This window comes from Heterodontus francisci, chromosome 37 (genome assembly GCF_036365525.1).
Source record: "Heterodontus francisci isolate sHetFra1 chromosome 37, sHetFra1.hap1, whole genome shotgun sequence".
NCBI classification, from domain to species: Eukaryota; Metazoa; Chordata; class Chondrichthyes; order Heterodontiformes; family Heterodontidae; genus Heterodontus; species Heterodontus francisci.
Window position 1 is genome coordinate 29,946,163 of NC_090407.1, and position 23,723 is coordinate 29,969,885.

The 23,723-nt window shown below is 44.4% G+C and overlaps 1 protein-coding gene across 2 annotated transcripts in view; it reads right to left on the minus strand.

Annotated features, from left to right (window-relative positions):
* Window positions 1–1,301: 1,301 nt before the first annotated feature.
* LOC137352226 (zinc finger protein 362-like) overlaps window positions 1,302–23,723 on the minus strand; it is a 55,530-nt gene continuing 33,108 nt past the window's right edge. For both annotated transcript variants that reach the window (XM_068017466.1, XM_068017464.1), the window contains exons 4-8: window positions 20,280–20,574; window positions 17,872–18,096; window positions 17,197–17,275; window positions 14,576–14,734; window positions 1,302–13,564 (exon numbers count right to left, since the gene is read on the minus strand). In XM_068017466.1, coding sequence (XP_067873567.1) covers window positions 13,448–13,564; window positions 14,576–14,734; window positions 17,197–17,275; window positions 17,872–18,096; window positions 20,280–20,574 — 875 coding nt within the window. In that variant the 3' untranslated portion in view covers window positions 1,302–13,447. The remainder of the gene's footprint in view (window positions 13,565–14,575; window positions 14,735–17,196; window positions 17,276–17,871; window positions 18,097–20,279; window positions 20,575–23,723) is intronic.

Here is a 23,723-nt window from a genome sequence, read left to right on the forward strand (position 1 = left end):
ACACACCATCTATTCCCAAAAATAAAGAAGAAAAACAGAGAAAAATCCAGAGAAACAAAAATGTGGTGACAAATGTGAAGGAACAAATGAATGAACAAAAATGTGAAGGATCAAAGGTCAGCAAGGTAGCAGCATGGTAAGGGAGAGGAAAGTGTCCAGGGGTTGAGTGACGAGATCAAGAAGGAGATAGTGGTAGTAAAGGAGTTGGGTGAGTCGGGGGGCGGGGGGGGGGGTTGCGGCAAGGGGAATGGGCACTGGGAAGGTGTTTGGATGAAGCAGGAGTGATGGGGGGATGGGAAGGGAGCTGTTGAGGTCCACATTTTATCCACAATACACACATAACACTCAAGAAGCTCAATAGCATCCAGGACAAAGCAGTGCACTTGATCAATGCCCCTGTCACTGGAATCAATACCTACCCTCTCCATCACCGCTGTGTGCACTGTAGCTGCAGTATGTACTGGAGCAATGCAACATGGTTACTTCAACTGTATCTCACTCCCCTGCAACGTTTACCACCAAGAAGGGCAAAGGGAACAATGTCATCAAAATTCCCATCCAAGTCGCAAACCTTTTGGGCATCAGTCTTTGGTTATCCCATCATTAGTAACACAGCTTCCAGCTATTTTGGTTCTAATTCTTTGGAACTCCCTTCCTTAACTCGACTTCTCTCTCCACTTTCAAAAAGCCTACTTAACACCCATCTTGCTGATCAGCCGATCGTCATGTCTCAATGTTTATTCCCTTATCTATTTACGTTAAAGGAACTATGAGTGTAAGTGACTGTTGTACAGTATACAATGCATTTACTGACTGTCAGGGAAGCTTTATCACAATCATAGAAACTATTAGACACATCAAAGACTCCCAGTCCACCAACACGTCGAATTAAAAATTTTCATCTTTGTGTTCAAATTCCTACATGGCCTTTCGCTTCCCTATCTTTGTAACCTTCTCCAGCCATACAACCCTCCAACAACTCTGTATTTCTCCAGATCTAGACTCTTGTGCATCTCCTCGGCTTCTTTTGCTCCACTATTCTTTGCCATGGCTTCAGCCATCTGCACCCTAAGGAATTCCTTCCTCAAACCTCTTGACCTCTCTTTCTCTCTCTCCTTTAAGATGCTCCTTAAAACCTACCTCCTTGACTAAGCTTTTAGTCACCTGTCCTAAAATCTCCTTCTTTGGCTGGGTGTTGGCTGATTACTCTCCTGTGAAGCACCTTGGGACATTTTTCGATGTTAGAGCTGCTATACAAATGCAAGTTACTGTCATTCACAATCAGCACATGTTGCTGCATATGTTTATATTTTATTCAATAACGGAAAGATACAAATTTTTATTATTATAATACAAAGAAAACTTTTCTTTTAAACTGTGTTGGCCCATGAAGTACACAACCATTCCAGGCAATGTTTAGATACCACACTCCAAGACAAATGCAAAAAAATAATAAAAAAAGAGAATTTTTTCTCATTTTTTAGAACTACAATATACCGGGTTACGATTGATTCGTACTCAACGCTGCACCAGACGAAACATCTTTTTTCATTTCGTATTATTTGAACCACATTAACCTCATGCTAGGAAGAGGGGAAGAGTATTAAATACAACACTCATTTAAAAAAAAAATGGTAGCTTCAAAACCCATAGAAAGTAATGAGTACAATACATATTTAAAAAATAAAACTGGAGAGAAAAAACAGAATTTTATATATTTTAAGGCTTTTAAATGCGTATAAAAATAACAAGACATTTTATCTCAAAAGTTTCAAATGAAATTAGTATGCGGTAGATGTAGTCAATCGACATAGAAAAATTTTAAGACATTTATTCATATGTACACAGGGGTAAGGAGTAACACAAAAATTAAGTTCCATCTCCATAGCTGCAGAACTGTGTTTAATGCGATCATGTTTAAAGGTGGCTTTTCCGATTTCACAGTCCCAGTGAGGAGCCTTGCCTGCCCCAAGAGCATAATGAAAAATCATGTAGCATCAGCCCACATTTCTCTGTCCATCAGAGCACATAGAGGAAAATTCTGCATGTGCAGCCTATGATCCCACAATATGCACTCCTAACGGGCAAGGTGCAAGCAAGTGTGCAGTCGGAATATTTACCCTTTAGTCTGAAAGAAGGTGGCTCAATTTACTGGCGTGCAGGTGATTCCTTTTAAAACCCAGTAAGCAGGAAAGCAAAGGATGGGTCTACTGAGAGTATGAATGCCAGTTAGGACTGGACATATCAGTTTTTAAGAGGACCTTTTCAGAAATTTCTAAAATTTATACAGTCTGTATTTTTTTTAAACTAAAAATTCATGTTCCTTCTCATTGCTCCATCTTAGGAAGGTAAGGGAAGTCATTTTTAAGGGTTTCAGTGCATTTTCATCAGCTGCTAAGCAACATTAGAACTTAAGTCATGATCCCACTGCCTGCCCACCCCCCAGCTCCTACTCAGTTTTTACAAAAGGGTGCCACTCGACTAGTAGCTGGTGTAGAATTCAGCTCACAGGGGCAAAGGAGATCACCTCTCTCAGACAGCTGTTTTGAGGTCCCTTGACCAGAGTCAACCCAATTACTAAGCACCACGGTGCCCAATACAGAAGCACCTTCACGATTGATCACTGGCCGCAACAATAAATTTAAAAGGCCAGTTGGATCACACAAGTCAAATTCATGTCCAGCGATTCCATTGTTACAAACTGTAGTGTAATTCAGCCATAAAGTTGCCCACTTCCAAAGTAAGGAAGGTTACCTTGCAGTCTCACATCACATTGGCTTCCATCAGGTCAGCTAGCAGCTATTTAAACTTCACTTTGAATCGTTTCAATGTTAGCCAATTGGCTATCGGCTAACGTTAAAATTTAACTGGCCGTTGAATGAATACTCACAGGCCACTGTAGTCCCTGACCTATAAATGTTACGGAGCTGAAAGCATATCATTGGTCACTCTCCAAAGGCACCAGTCTCAAAAGGGTACTTGCAACAGAAATGATAACCATACCTAATAGTTTATGAAGATTTTGCTTTTTGCTCAGCCAAATTAAGAAACAATGAATGCAGAATTGCTCACTTTTAAGTTAAATCTTTGGTTAATCAGCAACTATTTCCATGGTTTCAGTGTATCCATACTTTGGTTACAGTTTTATCCTATACTTGACTGTTTCTTGAGTCGAACAGTGTCAGATCGAAGGATGTGGGTTCTGTAGACTGCTGTTGGAATGGAAATTTGGAAAACTGTAATGCAGATATTAAAGGGTGGAAATTCTGGTTGGCATGAGTTCACACTTTCTGTACATTGAACACACATACTATTTGCATGGGTGTGCTACTTTTGTGCAGGTGTCAACATCTGCATTTTAAAAACAAGTTAGCAAGGGAGTGAGTCTCAGTGTGATAAGCATCCAGGTGTAAACTCTGACAATCAGAATTTCTAATCTCTGAAGACTGGCTTTTAAAATAAAACCTCATTTGACCTTATGAGTTGCAATGCAAGGTCATTCATTTTTGACAAATTTTCATCAATGGAAAGCACAATCCCATTCCTTTCGCCATGTTCATGGCCTGCTCTCTGCTCCCTTCTAATATGCATCGCGAGGAGTTTTATTTAGCAGGCCACCTTCAACAGCCAGTAAATGCCAACCTTCCTCTAACTTGCCTTTGGTGCTCTGGCATCAACAGGCCAATTCTCCAATTGCCCACTCCTGGCCCACAGCTCAACCATCGAGAGCACAAATCAGGTGTGGGCAGCACCTGATTTTCTTACCGTTAGAATGTACATTGTGGGGTGGACACCTAAGTTCCAAATATACAGTACACTGGATAGATTCACTGCAGAATGCATGAGGTTGTCTTAAAAACTTCTGTGATAATTGTACAGTCTTAGAATTATTATAAAAAGATAACACGAAAGATATTTCCGTCTGTTTAGCCAAAATGCTCAAATGTCAGGACAGTACCTGTTAAAAAAACAACGGCGACTTCAGTTGCCCAGTATGTCATGAGCAATTCATTGCTTGCAAACAATAAACTTGTGCTGGCAGTGTCAGGTTGATCATCAAAGAGCCTGTTGTAAATACTGTGGCAGAAAGTTTGTCCATCCACCAACTCACCCCATAAAGTTTCTCATGAGGATGTTGGCTCCGACTGGGATCCAGCAATGAGGCTTTTACTTAATGGGAATAGGTTGCTTGCAAGCCAAAAATTCCTGATGGCTTAAGGGCTCCCAAAGTCACAAACAGCATTGTAAAACTAATGACATTTCTTAGAGACTGAAATTACAGTATTAATCTATGTAACAAAATAAGATTTCAGTAATAGCTATCAGACTGGTGTGTCCAATTCCCTTACATTAAACACCCTTACTGGCCCAGTCCCACTGTAACATTAATGCTTCCACATGCACTCTTTGTAAGTCATAATATTCAATTCATACCCAGGCCCTGAAATATTTTACTAACACATGTATAGGCCGCAACTTGAACTTGATCTCTCCCCAGGAGAAGAACATTATCAACTCATATATAGGGCTGCAACCCAAACTCAAACTGATTTTTATTTTGCTTTAAAAATTGCAACTAATATGCCAGTCAGTACGGTATCTTTTTGAATGACAGCTGCACAGGCACCATAGGTTAATATTAGCCCATCATTAATGATGAGGAAACAGACCTGCCTCTCCTTACACACTTCTTAAAGACCTCAAGCATGCTGGAGTATGTGTACCAAAGCCATCCTGTGTGGCTCCCAAGTACCCACTCCTCATGTGTAAGCCTAGACATTAAGCTAGAGTTGGCAGGTCATTTGACCATGAGAGGCATCACAACTGTGGCTGATCAGCTTAACAACACACACAGACGTACAGTTTCCAACAGGGATCCATGGATTTCAGAAAGGGGCAGAAAGCCCAGCTGGTTTTTTGCTCTCTCGAACCTGAGGGTACTGAGGCTAACTGTAGAACCCCTAGAACACCCTAGCTTAGAAGAGGTGGTGTTTAATAAGGTCTTGCTGCTGTGACCACTTGCTCCTGACTGACACTTCAGTGTTGCAGCTACCAAAGTGCCTGAACCTTTTCTTATGTTTTATTCTCAAAACAGTGCCTCGCACTTTGTTTGGCACAGGTTGGCGACAGTTCTGCCAGCTTGTGCCCATGACATTTTTTATTAAAGCTGTGCAAATGAGGATTGTAATGCACTGAAGAGATGAAAGGGACTTTTGGGCAACGTTGTGACAAGCTGGGAACCTGTTAGGATGAAATAAACCAGCCCTTAAACGATCAACCCCGCCCCGAATCACTGTGCCGCGGCACTTGCTGGAAAGTTCATGCATGCCAGCTGAGGATAGGACCGTACTTAGCTGTGGTGCCTTCTACAAACAGTCATGGATTACACTCCAACATGAAGAACATCTCTCTTGGGTGAGATGAGGTAGCAGACTGCCATTGTACCCAGCACGAGAGAGCATCTTCAAGATGTTAGATGGTGAGAATTAAGAGGGAGGAGTAAAAAAAAAAATCCTCTTACGCAGTAGAAAAATTACACATTTAGAAATACAGAGTTAGCCAAGGACATGCCAGCAGGCTTGCACATAGAACATCAGAAGATGGGGTCAATTGTCAGTTTGCTCAGTTAACATTGGTTGCAGTGCAGGAGAGAATGCACCTTGTTGATTTGACCTTTCAATTACAGGACACAGATCTGGAGTCTGAAATGGTGCTTGGTGTGGTCTGCTTTACAATGAGATGGGTGTTGTTGCTCTGACACATTCCTAAGATTGTGATCCCATGAGCAAAGTCCATTGCATTTGGCATGGTCTATGTATTTCATGGCCGTGAGGAAGAGGATTGGCTGAAAATAGTGTCGCAATATTAGTCTAGAAAAGTACTGTACAGAGTGTTCAACCCAGCCTTAAGTCAAACAGTTGGCTGATCTCCCAATGAGACATCATGGAACAGGTGCAAGATGTCTAAACTGAAAGTTGATCAACTATAAATAGTGCAATACTGCTGTCTTACTGTAAGATGTCGCTAGCAATATATGCTGTATTTCATCATATTTTAAAGAGACCGAGGGGAGGAACATGATTACTGTGCCAATACTAATTCCATTTGCACTCCAATATTGGATGATCCTAAACATTGGGTATAGGCGCATAAGGTTTTAGATTTGTCAGTGATGCTGCCTTTTTAACTAACTACAGCATACGCAATTTCCCGTTTTTGAAACTGCATAAAATTCAACCTACTGTTTAGCTATTAACCAGATTGCAGTTCACTTTCTAATAATTCCCCTTGAGCCGGTGTCACAAATAAGTCATTGGATCTTGGGCCCATACCTAAAATTTCTCACTGGTTTGAGTTTCCAATTTCATCCAGCCAGATGGAGCCTTGGCCCAAGAAGGGAGGAAGCTCAAACGCAGCCTATCTCCGGGAATGTTTTGCTGGCAAAGTTTACAAAGGTTTGGAAATGGTATGAGAATTATTTGCTTGCCCAGCACCTCAGCCGTCATGGAAAAAAAGAGGGAAAGAAATCACTTCATGATGAGAAAGGAACTAAATGTAAACATAATTCGAGAATGCTAATTGTGGCTTCCAAACCATTAAGCGAGTATTTCCACATCCCACATATGGTGCCTGTTAGTTCATACTTTAAGCTGCAGTCATCTAACTTCCACAATATTATTTATTTGACTCACACTGAACAGCATCTCAAAATAAATCCATGACAATCCAGTGTGCCGTTCACATGGGTGAAAGGTCACCTGACAGGCAATTTGACCTTGCTCTTGTTATCTGCCTATTACCCAATTTAAAATATTAACCTCTCACCTCCCCCACCCCCACCTATTTTCTTCACTCCTCTCCTGAGGGCATTGAATAATGCTGGGCACACAACTCTGGTATCTCGTCCAAGTGACCATTCTTCATGTGTGAATTCAGACTATGAATGTCAGCAGGCTTTATAACCGTGGCATCATCAATCAGCCTGATCCTGTCCTCATGTCAGCAGCAGGAACTCGGCTGATTTTCTCCCTCCTTAGACTTAAAGGTACACGCATTTAGTTAAGGAAACTAATTAAGAAAATAAACTTGTAGGGCTACAGGGATCAAACAGGGGACTGATTGGATAGCCCCATGGACAGCTGGCCGGGACTCGATGGGCCAAATGGCCTTCTTCTCTGCCATAAATGACTCTATGCCTCTAGCCTGGGGATACAGAAGCCAATTGCTGTGCTCCCCTAGCACTGTGGTCTCAGCTAACCCAGCACAGATCACATATTTAATTTGGGACCTATCTGCTCTGCAGTGTTGCAGATGGTGCCAAGGGTGCTAAGATAGGGAAACTCAAATGAGCCTGATTTTCTGATGGTGACTCCTGCTGCAAGGTGCAAAAGTATGGAGGCTGGTCAAAGACAGGAATGTAGCATTTGGGGTCCTCAACACCAAAATCCACTATTAAGCTAAGAGGACAGACTTCATCTTGCTTGTACATCTCTGTGCCTCTACTAAAGCCCTACTCCATCAGGCTCATCTAAAGTCATACACCACAAAACTAATACTGTTCTTGACCCTATGACATAAACACAGCAAATGATTAGGCCCAAGAGTATTTGTAATTTTCAAGTTCCAGAATGGCAAGTATAAGAATGATAAAACAAATGGTTACATTAAACGCAGTGACAGCTACATTCATTGGGACTGATAGAGGAATTCTATATCTGGATTTAAATGAAAAGAATAAACCTCTCAGGTTTCATTATGGTTAATAACGTTGTTAAAGCCCCATCACAAGCAAGTCTCATCTGCTGTGAGGTAACTGGTGTAGGAGGCATACTAAGCTGGAGATAGCAGCAGGTTCAGCTCACCTGCAAATGCCTCGATACTCTTGACACAACTGGGCTGAATTTTTGCTTTGGGGGCGGGAAACAGAAGCTAGGACTGTTCCCTGGTCCCGAATCCGTCCCCCGAGGGGGAAACAGTCACTCTTTGGGATTTTGACCAGGGTGCCCCTTAATTGGCATGGAGACAGGTTCCTGTAAAATTAAGGGTGGTGGGAGGGCCAATCAGAGGCCTTCCAGCTTCAGAGGAGCAGCCTGCTGCAATGACTGGTAAATAACTGAGAGGCTGATTCAACGCGGAGGTGCCCTCTCAGCAACCTTTTTAAAAATGTAATTAAAAATCAGATGAAGCAGCCAGGCCACCACTCTGGGATGCAGGGGAAGGGTGGGGGGGTGGTCCCTCTACAGAGTAGCCTGTGGCTGCACCTGCACCCAGGCAGGCAGGGAGGGCCTGTAGGCCTGACTGGAGCGCTGGAACTCCAGCCTGCTGCTGGGTGCCTACCTCCAGGCAGTTGAACTGCACCCCATTCAGCCTCCATTACCAACCATTAACAAGGATTTTAACGAGCCTAATCATCTCAAACAAACCTCAATCAAAATGGCCGACGCTGGATATGGGGTCTGAAAACCAACCAGCATGCCAGCAGATGCCGGAATCTTCAGGCCCCATCCGCCTCCGTTCCCGACGTCAGCGGGCTCCAAAAATCCTGCCCAATGAGCGGAATCTTTCCAACCCTGCAAATGCAGGTTTGGTGGCAGGGCCCAAAGCAAATTAGGAAAATCGCGCATCAGGTCAGCTCTTCGATGTGTTCCCACGCCCGAGCGATCCTGCTGGCGGCGGGGTCAAACCGGAAGCGGTAGGGCGGGTAGATAGTCGAGGCATTAACTGGAGTAATTGGCAGCCACTTATTGAAGAGTCTGAGATTCTACCAAGGGCACACAGGACCCCAGCTTTGTCCACAGCTCGCCAACTCGCAGGAGGTGAGAGCAGAGTGGGATGTCAAGGCGTCATGAGATCAGCATGAAATTTTAACTTTGAGACTACAAGCTGGCAATGCTCAGGCAAAGGTTTGCAAGCAGATTGGCCTCACCTGCAGACAGATCCACCGGAGGGTGCTGGGCAGAAGGGATAGGCTGCCAACCACATAATGAGGATCAGGCATCCATCCTATGCTGCCCTCTCCTGCTCCATGCCGATCAGCAGCACACAGCAGCTGGCACCTGTCCTGCTGCTCCGATTGGCCCTCCCACTGTCCCTAACTGGACAGAGAACATGGAGGGAGCCTGTTAATTGGCTGCCTCCGAGAAGTTTGCACAGTCGGGCAAACCGCAGACACCAGCAGAGTTGGGACCCAGAAATTCTTCGAGATTCTTCTATGTCTGGAAGATTCCACCCAATATGTAGAAAGAGCTCTGTTGTCTTAGCAACGTATAAAAAGGAGTAGGCTACTCAGCCCCTCAAACCTGTTCCATCAATCATTTAGATCATGGTTGATCTGTTTCTTATCTCCATCTACCAACCTTGGTTCCATCACCTCTAATACTCTTAATAAAAATCTATTCATCTCAGTTCTGAATTTTTTTCTTCTTCTACAGGATCTAACTTAAAATCTTTTGACAACAATCCCAAGTCAGCTTCCTGTTCCTGAACTGGAACAAATGCTTTTAAAAGGTAGAGTGACTCATTCAGGGTACAGATAGATTACTTTTTCAATGCCTCTTTTGGGCTAAGCAATAGAAATTGGTCCCAGGTTTTCATTTCGTATTGGCGCTTTTCAGTATAATAGAAGTGTTTCCTGCAACTAGTCTCAGTGGCCTTGGGCTAGGGAGCGGGGAGAAGAAAACTATCCTGAGTTCTCACTGCTGATCACAGCCCAAAGACCCCTGCTGGAAAGTGTGCGTGTGGAGGTCAGCTAACAGCATGGCTGGCCAGGCTCAGATGCTCCCCTTTCTCAAATAGCAGACCAATAGACTCTGCCTGGCTCTACATGTAAAGAATGGCCACTGGAGTCAGCAACTCAGGGGAGGAAGGTGGACACGCGGGGAGGGGATAAAAGTTACAAAAAGTGTCATGTCGGAGGAGGAAGAACCTTCTCTGGTCCCGTGCCAATAAAATATTCAGCATCTTCGCTACAGTACTGGAATCTACAGTGACCATCAAACACAGCAACTGTGTCACTAGGTGATATGTACAGTCCATGGGATAGTGAGAATACAAAACTGGACTCATAGGAGTCCTTTTAATATTTCTTACACAGGTTCTATTGGAGAGCAGCTTAAGCACCAATGATAAAGATTCATCCTACACCCCACTAACCCCCAATGCTCCCCAAACCAAAAGGAAAAGTCACCTCCTTTCTCAGATTGTACCCGGTCTCTATAGGCAATGCAAGGGCTCCTGTTCAGAAGGCCAACCAATGTGCCTCCTTGTCCCTGAAAAGTTAAAATCATTCAAAACATTTTTCCAGTCTACTTTTTTTGACGCAGAATTTTCTTTTTACATTTTTTCCAAATCATTTTCAGCATTAAACCAGGCACAGCAGAGCCATCTGCAGAGTAAAGATCCCTTCAATTCCATCTCCTGCAATGGGGAACAATATTCTCTCGTCACTATATGTCAGCAACATCACAAATGCAACTAGAAGATGCATTCCCAACGCATTTACCATGTTGATTACTTATGGCAGGCAAAGGGCATCTTTAGTTGCTATGTGTTAACGACACTGTAGTGGCAGCAAAACAATTTCCTCTGGTCACTGCATACGGTATAGGTAACATTGTAAACATGGCAGAAAGATTCTCTGTCATCATTACTTCCAATCATAAACACATTCTTTTTAAACGTTGTTGTGACTTTGTTTGGGAAAGCGACTAATGCAAATCTGCCTGCTGAGTTTACTATGTTGCTAACACATTGTCGCCAGAGAAAGTAATTCCCCTTGACCTCAGGTGAAAAGCCACTATGCTAGTCTCCTACTTCCCTCTGAATGAGATTGCCAGATTATGGGTGGCTTGGTATTGTCGGGTTGATGGGACCACAATGCGACGGTGAGAAGTTGCTATTACACAGTACCTTCACATCCAACCAATGGAGGGGGAATTTTCAGCCAACAACCTAGGCTGCATTCAAACCCAGGTCCCACAGTTGAAAGGCCAGTGTTCTAATCCACCCAGATCAGGCCCTTAAGTGAAACTAACCTTAAGCAATTTCTTTTACAAACCCACCCCTTCCCCACAAACAATTTTTCAAACATTTTAATATTTATACTGTTCCACAAGAACATCAGATTAGTGACAGTGCAGGCCATGACTACTCTAAATCTGCAGGCTGAGAGGGACATTCCCTCGAGCATAAATGAATTATACATATTTATATATATATAATATATATAATATATAAAAAAATTAAAGAAAAGATTACTATCATTGACTCTATCATATAAATCTCTTTGAAATAACAGTATGAAAAGTGTACATGACATATGAATCTGAATTTTAAAAAAGACATGAAATACCAGGAGCAGCAGAATTGGACGCTGAACGTTTAAGTGTTGTTCAGCAAACCCTAAGATCACAGTGTCCTGTGCTGTACTATACCATTCATTACAGACCAACTATTGTACATCTGGCCAACATTATGTTGCTGAGCCACTCTCTGCTGGAGTCCACAACTACCGTTACTTCTTTCTATCTTCATCAAGCACTCCCAGGTCAAGGACAGTATAGTGAGATGCAGAGTAAAGCTCTGTCTACTCTGGTCCAACAATGTACCTCAGTCCCATCCCTAGAACAGCATCCCTTATTGCACCACTGCAACATTTTCCTTTGTCTGGCACAAATCATCATTATGGCCTCTCTAGAGTGAGACTACCAGTTTAGGGCTGAATTGCTAACTAGAAATTGAGTAGCGACGGCCCAAACTCATTTCATGTAGGTGGCCCCCTACAGCTTAGAGAGATTGGGCACAGTCATCCCATTAGTCTGGGCTGCTTTTGAACTCCGGCTTTCCAGATGTGAAAGCATAGCATTTAAGCTGAGGTTTCCAGTGATTGCTCCAGACAATGTGAGCTTCACTTTTCTGATCTACGCTATGACCGCGATTGGATTCTATTCGTTTAATCACTCCTATATTCTCATTCGTCGATATATAAACTGCCTTAGTCCCTTGATTAAATTCCGATCTATAATTCACTCTTAGTTATCTATTATACATCCATTCTGTATATAAATCAGCGGAACCCCTTGATTTGATTCCAGTCTGTTATCACAATTTATATCTCCCAGCTAAATTAAAGGGGGCTGGCTTCATGACAGAGTACTTGACAAACCTCTCTGTTCCCAGGAGTCTGTAGCACCTTTGTCACAAAGACATTACGGAGATGTATTTCAGCATGATTTACATTATGCATTTGTGAACAAAGAGATTCGTCAGACATTTTTGTAATGACCCCTTTAAGATTCAACCCGTGTTGGACGCAGATAATGAATTGACTCAACTCCAGCAGATAAAGACTCGTAAATCGGACGCGCAAGTGGGATGGGCACAACATGACAAGATGTGTAAATGTCTGCTCGTGAAGTGTGGTAAATAGCGGGCACTCATGTAAGGCCAGATTTGATCACCCCCGAATGACACTGACAACTTTTGAACACTGGGGGGTGTGTCTGCCTGAAATCAGTCAGTTTGATTTCAACTTGCCTCAGGCTCATTTTCCTGGCATTTCTGTCCTGCAACCCTTGAGCCATTGACTCGAGTAAAACTGGCATCAGTCTTTTATCTTTGCACTCGGGCACTTCTATGCTGCAACAAAAGGCACGCTCAAACTTGCTTCCTGCTATTCATGGCTACTTGTCTCAAGTGCACAGAGGCAGTTTAGTTGTCATTAAAGCAGTCTATATTACCATAGACATGTTCCGTGATGGTGGATGTGGGCATTCTGTATTGAACTGGTTAGGATGCATATTAAAAATGAGTTGTGTCTGGGCCTGTGTACAGAGCCTGTAAAAGGTAGGGCAAAGACGTCAATTAGACACATAAAAATTGACCATACATTTAGTATAATAATTCATATTAGCTAATAATCGATAATTGAAAACTAGAATTGTCGCACTATCACAGAACAACAAAATGAGATACTGTTTAATAATTCTATATCTAGTTGATTCTCTTATATTCTTTCCTCCTTAGTCTTCCTGTGTAATAGTAAGACATATTAAACATTAATAAAAGTGGTGCTCTCAGACACAGCTTATTAAGTCTCAGACAGTACGGATCCATGCCCTTACTGAGTAAGTTACCAGTCTGTAGGTTATGTCGTTGCTTCCAGTGCCGCTGCCCAGCAACGGAAGCCGTTCATCCGAGGGTTATAGGCACTCACCTCCTCGGCAACGGATTACACTCAGGCTCAAAGTGCGTTGTCGTAGTCTTTGGGAGTCTCTGCACTCGTAAGAACTTGGTGCTAATGTTACTGGTGTGGTCAAGCCTCTTTTAAGAGACTGAATAAATACCGACATGTGACAAATGAGAAAGAAAAGCTCCTCATCCATCCGCAGAATGCGCCTGACCTTTGCCCCAGAGCGTCCACTTCCCGGAGTTCCGACACAGGGGCTGATTAAAGGAGGGAAATCCGAACAGGACAACTAGGGGATTCCGTTCTCTGAGGGGAGTGGGTGTCGATTGCGTGCTCCACTGCCGTATGCTTTGCCATATGCTTGATGAGGTATGTCTCCTGTAAAGGATACAAAAGTCAACAATTTTAGCACTGTGTTCTTCATACAATGCACCCAGTGAAAACAGTTTAATTATAACCAGCCTTCTTGGAAATACATGCTGGTTACTCGGGTGCCCTCTCGCCACTTCCCCCCCTCCATATGCCATACCAAGGAGCAAACAGATGTCAACTAAGCCCTGCAAAACCAAATACATTGAATTCTCAATCTAGGTTGCTACAAGTGGAGGCCAAGCAATCTCTCATAGGAAGGTGAAATCTGGAGGTGGACTCTCTGTGTTCCAGCTCTTCATCAACATCAGACTGCAAGCAGAGTATTAAAATATCAACACAGAACAAGAACGAGTTTGGTGTACCTACAATGGCCTCACGAGTAAAGGCACACACATAAGAATCATAGAATAGTTACAGCACAGAAGGAGACCTTTCGGCCCGTTGTGTCCATGCCAGCTCTCTGCAAGAGCAACTTACCTAGACCCGCTCCCCTACCTTTTCCCCGTAACGCTGCAAATTTTTTCTCTTCAGATAATGATCCAGCTCTGTGCTGGATTACCAGTATAATGGCAATAATGGACCACAGCAGCTGGGCCAGAGAGCGGGAAAACACACAACTAGATTTCCCACTCCAGGTCCACATCCACTGACTCCTCCTATGAAGTGCATGAATGTGAACTTTGGGTAATGAGGGGATTGTGCTTGACTTGAATATGCCCCTAAGCAAAATAACCTGGCATCAGTCCCTGTCTGGGCTCACACGTGAAAAATGTTCCCTTGGGCAAGGTACTAAGGCTGTCCATCACGCATGGAAGTGTACTCCAGCATAAATCAGTGCCCCATTCCCCAGCACTAGTCAATGCCCCACATCCCAGTACTAGTCAATGTCTCATATTTCAGCATGTCTGCTCTTTTAAGAGAAAATTATGAAAAGATGTTGATATATTTTCAAAAGAAAGCTCTATCGCTTGGGCAGATGAAGGGGTTTTCATTCGGAAGAGAGTTGCAGATACATACTGAGGTGTAGGCTCGTCCACACATGCTGCAGCAGTAGGCTTTAGTGTGTTTAACCGTGTGTGTGGAGAGGTGGATCTGCAGCGAGGCGGAGTCTGAGTAAGCTCTGTAGCAGTTTGGACATTTGTATGGCTTGTCTTTGTTGTGCTGTCGTTGATGAGACTGAAACAAAAACAAAAGGAAAAATGAATGACAGAACTTACATTCCACACCCTTGGGACATCCCAAAACACTTCACTGCCAGTGAGTTTTTTTTTTAAAGTGTAGTTACTTCTCTTTAGTGGCCAAACATGGCAGCCAATTTGTGAACAGCAGGGTTTCACAAAGAGCAAAAACGAAATGAATGGGCACGTTTTGGTGGTGTCGATTGAGAGAGGAGTATTGACCTGGACACTGGGAAAACTCCCTGCTCCTTCTTCAAAAAGATATCATTGGACCTTAAACATCCACCCAAACGGGCAGACTGGGTTTCGGTTCAATGGTGAAAGATTTTACTGGGTCTGTGACCAGGTGCTCTGGATTTCCTGGGCTCAATGAATATTGTAAAATCCAGACCGACTCTCCGATATTCACCGTGCCAGGTGACCCAAAGCTCAGACTCGGGAAGATCTTCCCAAATTTCTCATGCAGCACTTCCACAGTGGTGCATTAAAGTGTACCCCTAAGATTATGTATCCAAATTCTGGAGTGAGCCTTGAACTCAACTGACATAGAGGTGAAAGTTCTACCAACTGAGCCAAGCTGACGTCTGAGAAAAGACCGATCGGCCCATAAATCTCGTTCTATCCACAGATCATCTCATCATAGTTTCTGCTCAACCTGATGACCGATTCCTGCCTGAAACATTAACCTGTCTTCTCTCTTTCAGATGCTTATGACCTACTATGCATATCCAGCACTTTTGCTCTTGCTTCTGTACATAAATACTCCAGAGCTCCAGAGTACTCACCCATCCTCATATCCAGCCTGTCACGTCCAGACAATATTCACCCTCCTCCCCACTGCATACACCTAACCCCACAATCTCCACTCCCAACTAGAGATTTATCGCACGTCTTTATGTCAGAATTAATTGACTCTTCCTCAAGTGCTTTGGCTCAGAAAATGTCCCATTTCTGTTTTTCTGTAGGGGAAAATATTTCTTCCAATCTGCAGACTCGCCTGAGGGTTTTTGATCCTCCTGGAAGAATCTGAATCCTTTGGCTAGGCCAGAGAATGATCGAACCTGTTACTGGTCCAGAAAATGAGTCAAAATGTTACTTTGTCTACCTGTTTAACACTTCATACAAATGGAACTGATGAACCTATTTTTCATTCTTTCATGGGATGTGGGCAGCGCTGGCAAGGCCAGCATTTGTTGTCCATCCATAACTGACCTTGACAACTGAGTGGCTTGCTAGGCCATTTCAGAGGGCAGTTAAGAGTTGACCACATTGCTGTGGACGTGGAGCCACATGTAGGCCAGACCAGGTAAGGATGGCAGATTTCCTTCCCGAAAGGACATTTGTGAACCAGATGGGTTTTACGACAATTGATGATAGTTTCATGGCACTATTACTGAGACTAGCTTTTAATTCCATATTTTTTATTAATTAATTGAATTTAAATTCCACCAGCTGCCATGGTGGGATTTGAACCCGTGTCCCCAGGGCATTGGCCTGGGCCTCTGGATTACTAGTTCAGTGACATTACCACTACACCACCATCTATCCCACCTCAGATCTTAGGAAGGCCTGTACCAGGATAATATGGCCTCACTTCCTCTGGGTACATTTAGGTCCTTCCATTAGTGCAAATCTATTCTTGCCCGTCAACCTCTTTTTTTGTGGTCCTTCACCTTCTGGGCTACTCATCGTTCATCAGGTCAGAGGGCAGGAGGACATCTGCTAATGTCATTGCATAACTGGCCTAAAGTGACTTACTGCCCATAGTAGGGAAGCAGCTGGCCTCAGCATGAAGCCTTGTTCCTGGAGTTTCTATTTAACAAAAGACTCCTCTTGAGTTTAGCTTATTGTGAAGCCGAGAAGGCCCATAGCGAACAGCACCGCACGGTTCAGAGAGTAGGAGAGAAGTTGAGGTGATGCAATAAGTCATGCTCGAATTTCAGCCTGCTTGGGTTTTAAAAGCCAGTGGACTGCAGTTGGAGTTCTATAGTTTTCAGGTCCCGCAAATGAATGAAAGAAGCTTGTCTGATAAGTGATGGCTCTCTCCCATCCAACCTCAAAACTCTTGCTTTACATTACAACCTTTCTCTTCACTCTCTGCTCTATTGATACGATCACGATTATTGCTCTTCTGAACCTTCCTCTCTTATTCTTCCTAAGCTTAAACAGAAAATCCTACACACTCTTCCTCCTCCCTGCTCTGACTCAATACACCTTCTCTTATGCTGGGCTACATTTCTCATCAGTCGACACTGGACAATGAAGCCAGCTATCTCTTTCCCATTGCCCCTTGAACTGAGTTTGCTAGCTCAACCCAAACCTGTCTATTTGGATCGATGATTCGTTTAACAACTGCAGCAGAATAGATTTCTGACATCTCGCCTCATACACCGATGAAAGTTCAAGTGAGTTAGCGATCCACCAGCAGCATCTAAACCAGGCGTGTACTTGTTCACTAACCTGCAGGTTCGATAACTGGGTAAAAGCTTTCTCACAACCTGGGTGTGCGCATTTGTACGGTCTGTCCCCAGTGTGGATCCTGCATTAGAAAAAGTACAATTCAGTTGTTTTTATAGAAATATCTGTGCTCCATATTGTGCTGTTGACAAGAGACCAGCGGCACCACTATTTGTTGAGGGACCCAAACTCAACCCATGTCTCGCTTGGGGGCTGTTCTCAGCAACGCTCAAACATAGGAGTGCAAGTTTGCACCTCCGATTTCCTACACTCTGAACTTCTGATTACAAGCATTCCGCTGTCAGGAGTTGCCAAGTGGAGACCAGACATTTCCGCAAAGGAAGACACAAAAAATACCACAGGATCAATAGTTCGGCATCAATTCAGCCCAAGGAATCCTACTTCCAATTAACCAATCCCCTTTCCACCCCCTATCTCCCACCCTTCTCATAGGGCCATTTATCCTGCAGGCTAACTTGAACCATTGTTGATGGTAGCCAATGATATCTGAAGTTAGACTACTGTCCCCCTGAATGAGGTGAAATGGTCATTGCCGGCAGTAGGGAGGAGGCACAGTCAACCGAAAGAAAAGGGGGAACGTACATGGAATTAAAATGTAGCCATGCTGACAAATTCATCAAGACAGAATCACAGCTCCACAAAGTACAAAGTCCCCACCTTGTGTGCTGCTGCAAGTGAGAGAGCTGGCGGAAGGATTTCTCGCAGTAGGAGCAGTGATAGGGTTTAACTCCTAAGTGGATACGTAGATGCTGAGCTAGGTACGAAGCGTTGGCAAATGATTTGGAGCAGTGTGGACACTTGTGCGGTTTCGCTTCCGTGTGAGACTTCGAATGAATCTGCATTTCGGATTTGGAGAAGAAGGTCAAAGGGCAGATTTTACACCTAGCAGGGAGAGGCAGAAACACGATTCCATTAGAAAAAGTTCTTGCAAGTCGAAATATCCCAACTAGCTTCCTAGAATCTGATTACTCTCTTGAAGGCGTTGACTCTAGTTTGGCGACGGGTTCCACAAATGCCAGCCGCCTTCCTGTGCCTCACTCAAACAGCCTTCCTTCACATCTGCGTCTAGTGGTTTATGCAACCCATGTGGATCTTCACAGTCAAGCTTGGTACTATCCTCACATCTGCCCGTGTGCCCTTTCTAGCAGAAGTCATTGCACAGTGTTCAGGGACACAAACCCTGGCTGATTTCGAACCTCAGCGGCTGTAATGCCAACTCTATTGTTATTGGAGAGAGAGGAGAGAGAGAAAGGCAGCAAAGTCTCAATGAGCTGCCAAACTAGGCATTGCTTTCACAATTGGTGCAGTCAATGAAAGTGGTGCTCCGGGTCCCGGACAATGGGAGATAGATAAACTGGGAGTGACACATACAAACAAAGAAGGACTCAGGTTTGACCCTGGTGTGTTTGTTACTTGAGGCAGTAATAAAGCTACAATTGGTCTCAGTGCCCATGGGCAACTGAGAACAAAATCAGCCAAGATTCCAGCTCCTTTTATCCAGTGATCTCTTCTGGAAAGTAAGCATTTGTGCACACTGCACCAAGGCAGGATTAGGCTCAGTTTTGATATCCTCCTCAGTCGAATAGGCTTGTGTCTAGACTAGTAAAGAATGACCATAAAGCTCGTACATAAAGAAGAACCAGTTGAATACAGCAACAGGTGCCTGAGGCCCTACTATGCTGTTCCCTTGGCACGTCTCATGGCAGGGCCACTTGAAGCTATAGGTCAAGCAGGGAATGTTGCATGGCGCCAAAAATGGCAGTCCCCTTTGAGACTGGGGAAAGCTCTGGAGCAGGAGAACTCAATTATGGAGTGGAGGGCTCTATCGGAAAACTGAGCTCTGCTCTGGATTGGAACTTTTCATTCTAGAGAAGCGGATCAACATTGGAATGGGGAGCGATGTTCTACAATGGCGAGCTGGTCGAGAATGGCAAGCATCACTCTTGAATAAAATGTTCTCCATTCAATAATAGGGAACTCTACTTGAATGGAAAGCCACACTGCAGCATGATGGATTTCACACTGGAATGAGGATGAACTCCACTGTAGAACAGGGAGCTGATTCCACATGGGTTTACCTTGTGCCTAGGCCCCGAGTTCTGGAGTACCCTCCCTACATCTCTCTGCCTCACTTTCCTCGTTTAAGACACTCCTTAAAACCTACCTTTTTGACCAAGCTTTTGGTCATCTGACCTAATATCTCCTTTTGTGGTTCGGTGTCTTACTTTGTTTTATAATGCTCCTGCGAAGCGCCTTGGGACGTTTTATTACATTAAAGGTGCTACATAAATATAAGTTGTTGTTGTTGCTGCCTGTCCACTACTGCAGAATTCTAACACATCTCTGCAAATCCTGAAGGACTTCAATAGACTAAACAAGGAAAAACTGTTTCCACTGTTGGGTGGCTCGGTAACCAGAGACAGAGATTTTAGATAATTGTCAAAAGAAGCAGGGTTGTGTGATCTGGAACGCACTGCCTGAAAGGGCAGAGGAAGCAGATTCAAAAGAAAACTGGATATATATTTGAAAATGAAAACTCTGCAGGGCTAAGGGGAAAGAGCAGGCACTAACTGGTAGCTCTTTCATAGAGCCTGCACAGGCGTGAGGGACCGAAAGGCCTCCTTCTGTGCTGTATGATTCTATAAATCCTGTTCGTCATCAGTGGAAATGCCAGACAGCAGGAAAAATACATCTTGCTCTGTGTGGGACAATTTGGCTCCGGGTGCTGCTCCAACCCCGTTGCTTCAATGGCAAAGAGTAGCATCATGGGCAACCCAACCATCTGGAAAATAAGCCAGCTTTTGGCCAACTGTGCTGAACGGGACACATTCAGACGATTTAAAAACTTGCAAACCTTTGAACAGGCCATGGCTGTTGACTTCTGATCGTATGCCCGCTCTCTGTCCTTGACCCCAGAAACTACATCATGGACAATGATCTGCTGGTGCAGCCACTGAGTGCGCCCACACCTCAGCCTCACTGCTCCTGATCCTGAGGTCCTACGTTTCTGGGGTTTTGAAGGACTCCGTTTTTTTTAACGGGTACTCTACCGCTTATTTTCCAACCTGTATGTTTTCCCGTCCTTAGAGGATTCGTTGCCTGAAGCAAGGATGGGATACGGCACCACAAGAACGGGCGGCCCAATGCAGTTTTCGCCCTTTATCTTCTTCCTGCCTCGTTCGGTCTTCAGGGTGCTGGCTAGGCCGTTCTTGCTGGAGTGCGCAGGGTCCATGCCGTGATGGGTGATGAGCCCGGAGATCAGGGTGGGAGAGGAGACCTCGGCACGACCCTGGCTGGCTAAGGTGGGCGTTGTCACACTGATGGAGTCGCAAGTGGCAGTGGGGGGAGATAAGCTGAGCCCTGAGGTTGGGGGTGGGGGGGGGGGGGGAAAACAAACACAATGGCATTTTAGAAAATCAGACTTAGAACTCTGTTAACTCTAGAATTTCATCTATCAAAGCATGCACGGCCTAAATCCAAAATCTATTTCTGTTAAAGAGACTGTTATGTCTTCTGGTTCCCCTAAGTTAGAAATAATCACACTTTAAGCTTAAAAATACTGGAGCTCTTTGTTTATTTCATTCAGCTTCCATGCTGCCTGGTAAGGACTGCCCCAGAGCGGTGCAGTGCCACACATCACATGACTGCAATGCAGCAGTGAAATCTGGCCCCCTGGAACACACTTACACATGACAATTAGTTCCTCGCTCTTTACGACTAACATCATATAAAACAGAGATAATGCCTCTCCAAGTTTTTGCCTTGCCAACGAGAAACTCTCTCACTCTCACAGACACTCATTGGCTGATCTCTCTGGTGCTGCTTGTGGATAGTCTGGAGCACAATTCCAATGTTTAGCTACTATGATCGAGCTGTGCTTCATCTGGCCTGTTCACGTTTTCCCAGTGCAGAAGGGATCTTAAGTAGGCACATTCGCTCTCTACCACTAAACATAAGGTGAATATTCTGCTACTGCATTCCTGGTGCACGCAGGGAGCGCATATCGGGAATGTGGGCACTCCCTGCCTGTGATTTTCCATCTGTTCAATTTAATGGATAAAAGGAGCTGGAAACTGGAACTGTCCCCTTATAAATATATATTCATGAATGATCTCCTGTGGGATTTGCTTATGGTGAGTCCTGTCCACCTCCAGCCTGGATACCCTTAATTGCCTTGTCCCGTTTTCTCCATTATGTATGGCTAGTTCCGCCTTGCAAACTGTAAATCCAAAGGACAATAACCCCCTGTAACAAATATCAGAGTAACAGGAGAGAGGTTCAGAGCAAGAATTCAACCAATCAATTCTGTCAGCCTGTTTAACCACTGGGACAAAGCTTGGTCACTTTATGAAATGCCAGGGCTTCAATGAGACTCGGCACATAATATTTATTTTTTTAAAATCCATTTGGCAGCAGAACCGGGAAGTGTAATCGTGGCTGATGTGCTCTGTAAATGGAACATGAGATGGTGTTTACTAAACATGTGGATCAGCAATAGTTTAGTAAGCTCTCTTAGACCAACATGAAGGATCAGTCCCATTTTCGCCCCCGCTGTCTGGTCTGCTTACTTTCATACTGCCCTTTGTTTGGATTTTGGGATGTGAGCATCTTCGAGCCCGAGCCCGAGCCCAGCATTTACATTGACAAATCTGGCTCCCATGTCGCAGCATAACTGTAAATCAATAAAAACTAAGTCTACAAGGAAAGTGGAGTTGAGGCCGAGATGAGATCAGCCATGATCGTATTGAATGGCAGAGCAGGCTCGAGGGGCTGAATTGCCTTCTCCTGCTCCTAGTTCTTATGTTCTGCCATTGGGTTAGAAGAACTGGCTTTGCCTGAATTCCTCCAATTCTGGCCTCTTGCACATCCCCCACCTCCTTCCTCCCATCACTGGCGGCCGTGCCTTCAGCTTGCTGGGCCCTAAGCTCTAAAATTGCCTCCCCAAACCTCTTTGCTTCTCTACCTCTCTCTCCTCCTTTAAGACACTCCTTAATGCCTGCCACTTTGACCAAGCGTGTGGTCAATCATTATTTGGCACAGTGTCATTTTTTTTCTAACACTTGTGGAGAATGCTTTGGGAGATAATTCTGCATAAATACAAGTTGATGCTGTAAACACATGGATGCTGGGCTCCCAGAATCAGAACCTGAACAAGCACCAGAAAGAAGCTTCATGAGAATGGCTATTGCAGAACTGCACATTTGGCTTATCTGACACTGATGAGAATACATAACTGGTCAAGTAGGGAACAGAGCAGTGGGCAGGAGACAGAGGGGTATGGGGGGGAGTGAAAGAAAGAGGTACACAGAGAAAGAAAGAAGGAATGGGTGAGGGGGAACACAGTGAAAGAGAAACTAAAAGGGAAAGAGGAGGAACAAGGGGAGAGAAATAAGGGAGGTGCAGGGAAAGAGAGAAGGAGAAATTGAGTTACGAGGAAAGGGAGAAACCGAGAGAATGAGGGGTGAGAGAAAGCAAGAGAAGAAACAGGAGAACAGGGAGAGAGGGAGACGGGGAGAGAAGAGGGAACAGGAAAAAAGGCAGGAACAGGAAGAGTTGGGGAACGAGGGAACAGGGAGGGGGAACAGGTAGAGGGGGAAACGGGGAACAGGGCAAGGGGAACAAAGGGAAAGGGGAGAATGGAGGTCAGGGAGAGGCGGGAACAGAGAGAGAGAGGAAACAGGGAGGTTGGGAAGAGAGAGAGAGATGGGGGGGAACAGAGAGAGAGCGAGAACAGGGAGAAAGAGGGAATAGGAGAAAGAGGGAACAGGAGAAAGAAGGAACTGGGAGAACAGGGTAACCAACAAAAAGAGAGAATGATGAGAGAAAGGGAACAAGAGAAGAGTTAGAGAAGGAGGGGGAAAGGGAAATAGAGGTAAAGGGAAAGAAAGGGAGCTGGAAGAAATGAAACAGGGAGACGAGGGAATAGGAGGAAAAAAAAGAGAGGGACAAGGAAGAGTGTCAGTGGAGAGAACATCCGAACAGAGGCGAGGAAACATGAGAGAAGAGAGCGGGGAAAGGCAAAAGGGGAGGAGGGAGAGAACGAGAGGAGAGACACACACAGGATGAAGGAAGAAGGTGATTGTGTGACATAGTATTTAAACAGGCCGGAAAGATAACTTTGTTCCCAATAGCACTACGCCAGCACGTTTGTCTTGCTTTAAATCTATTCCAGTGTTATATATAAAAAATACTTCAAAATTATTACTGGAAAATAATTTGTTTTAGTTTTTTTAAATTATCTGCATCAATGACCCTTTAAAAATAACCTGAATGCCCTTCATTATTGTACATTATTGACAACTGCTCGGAGGAGTGACTGATCCCAGATGTGGGAAGAGGCTGATGCCCACCCACTGAATAAAGGTATATGATTGGGAAAACCCCAGTAGCCTAGCTGGTTAATGCATTAACTGATCCTGTCCCAGATCAGGAAGGTCCCATCTCGTGTTCCCTCTGTGTGCGTTAGTTGATCTCAACCCAGGCAGCACGGGGAGAAATATCAAACAGGT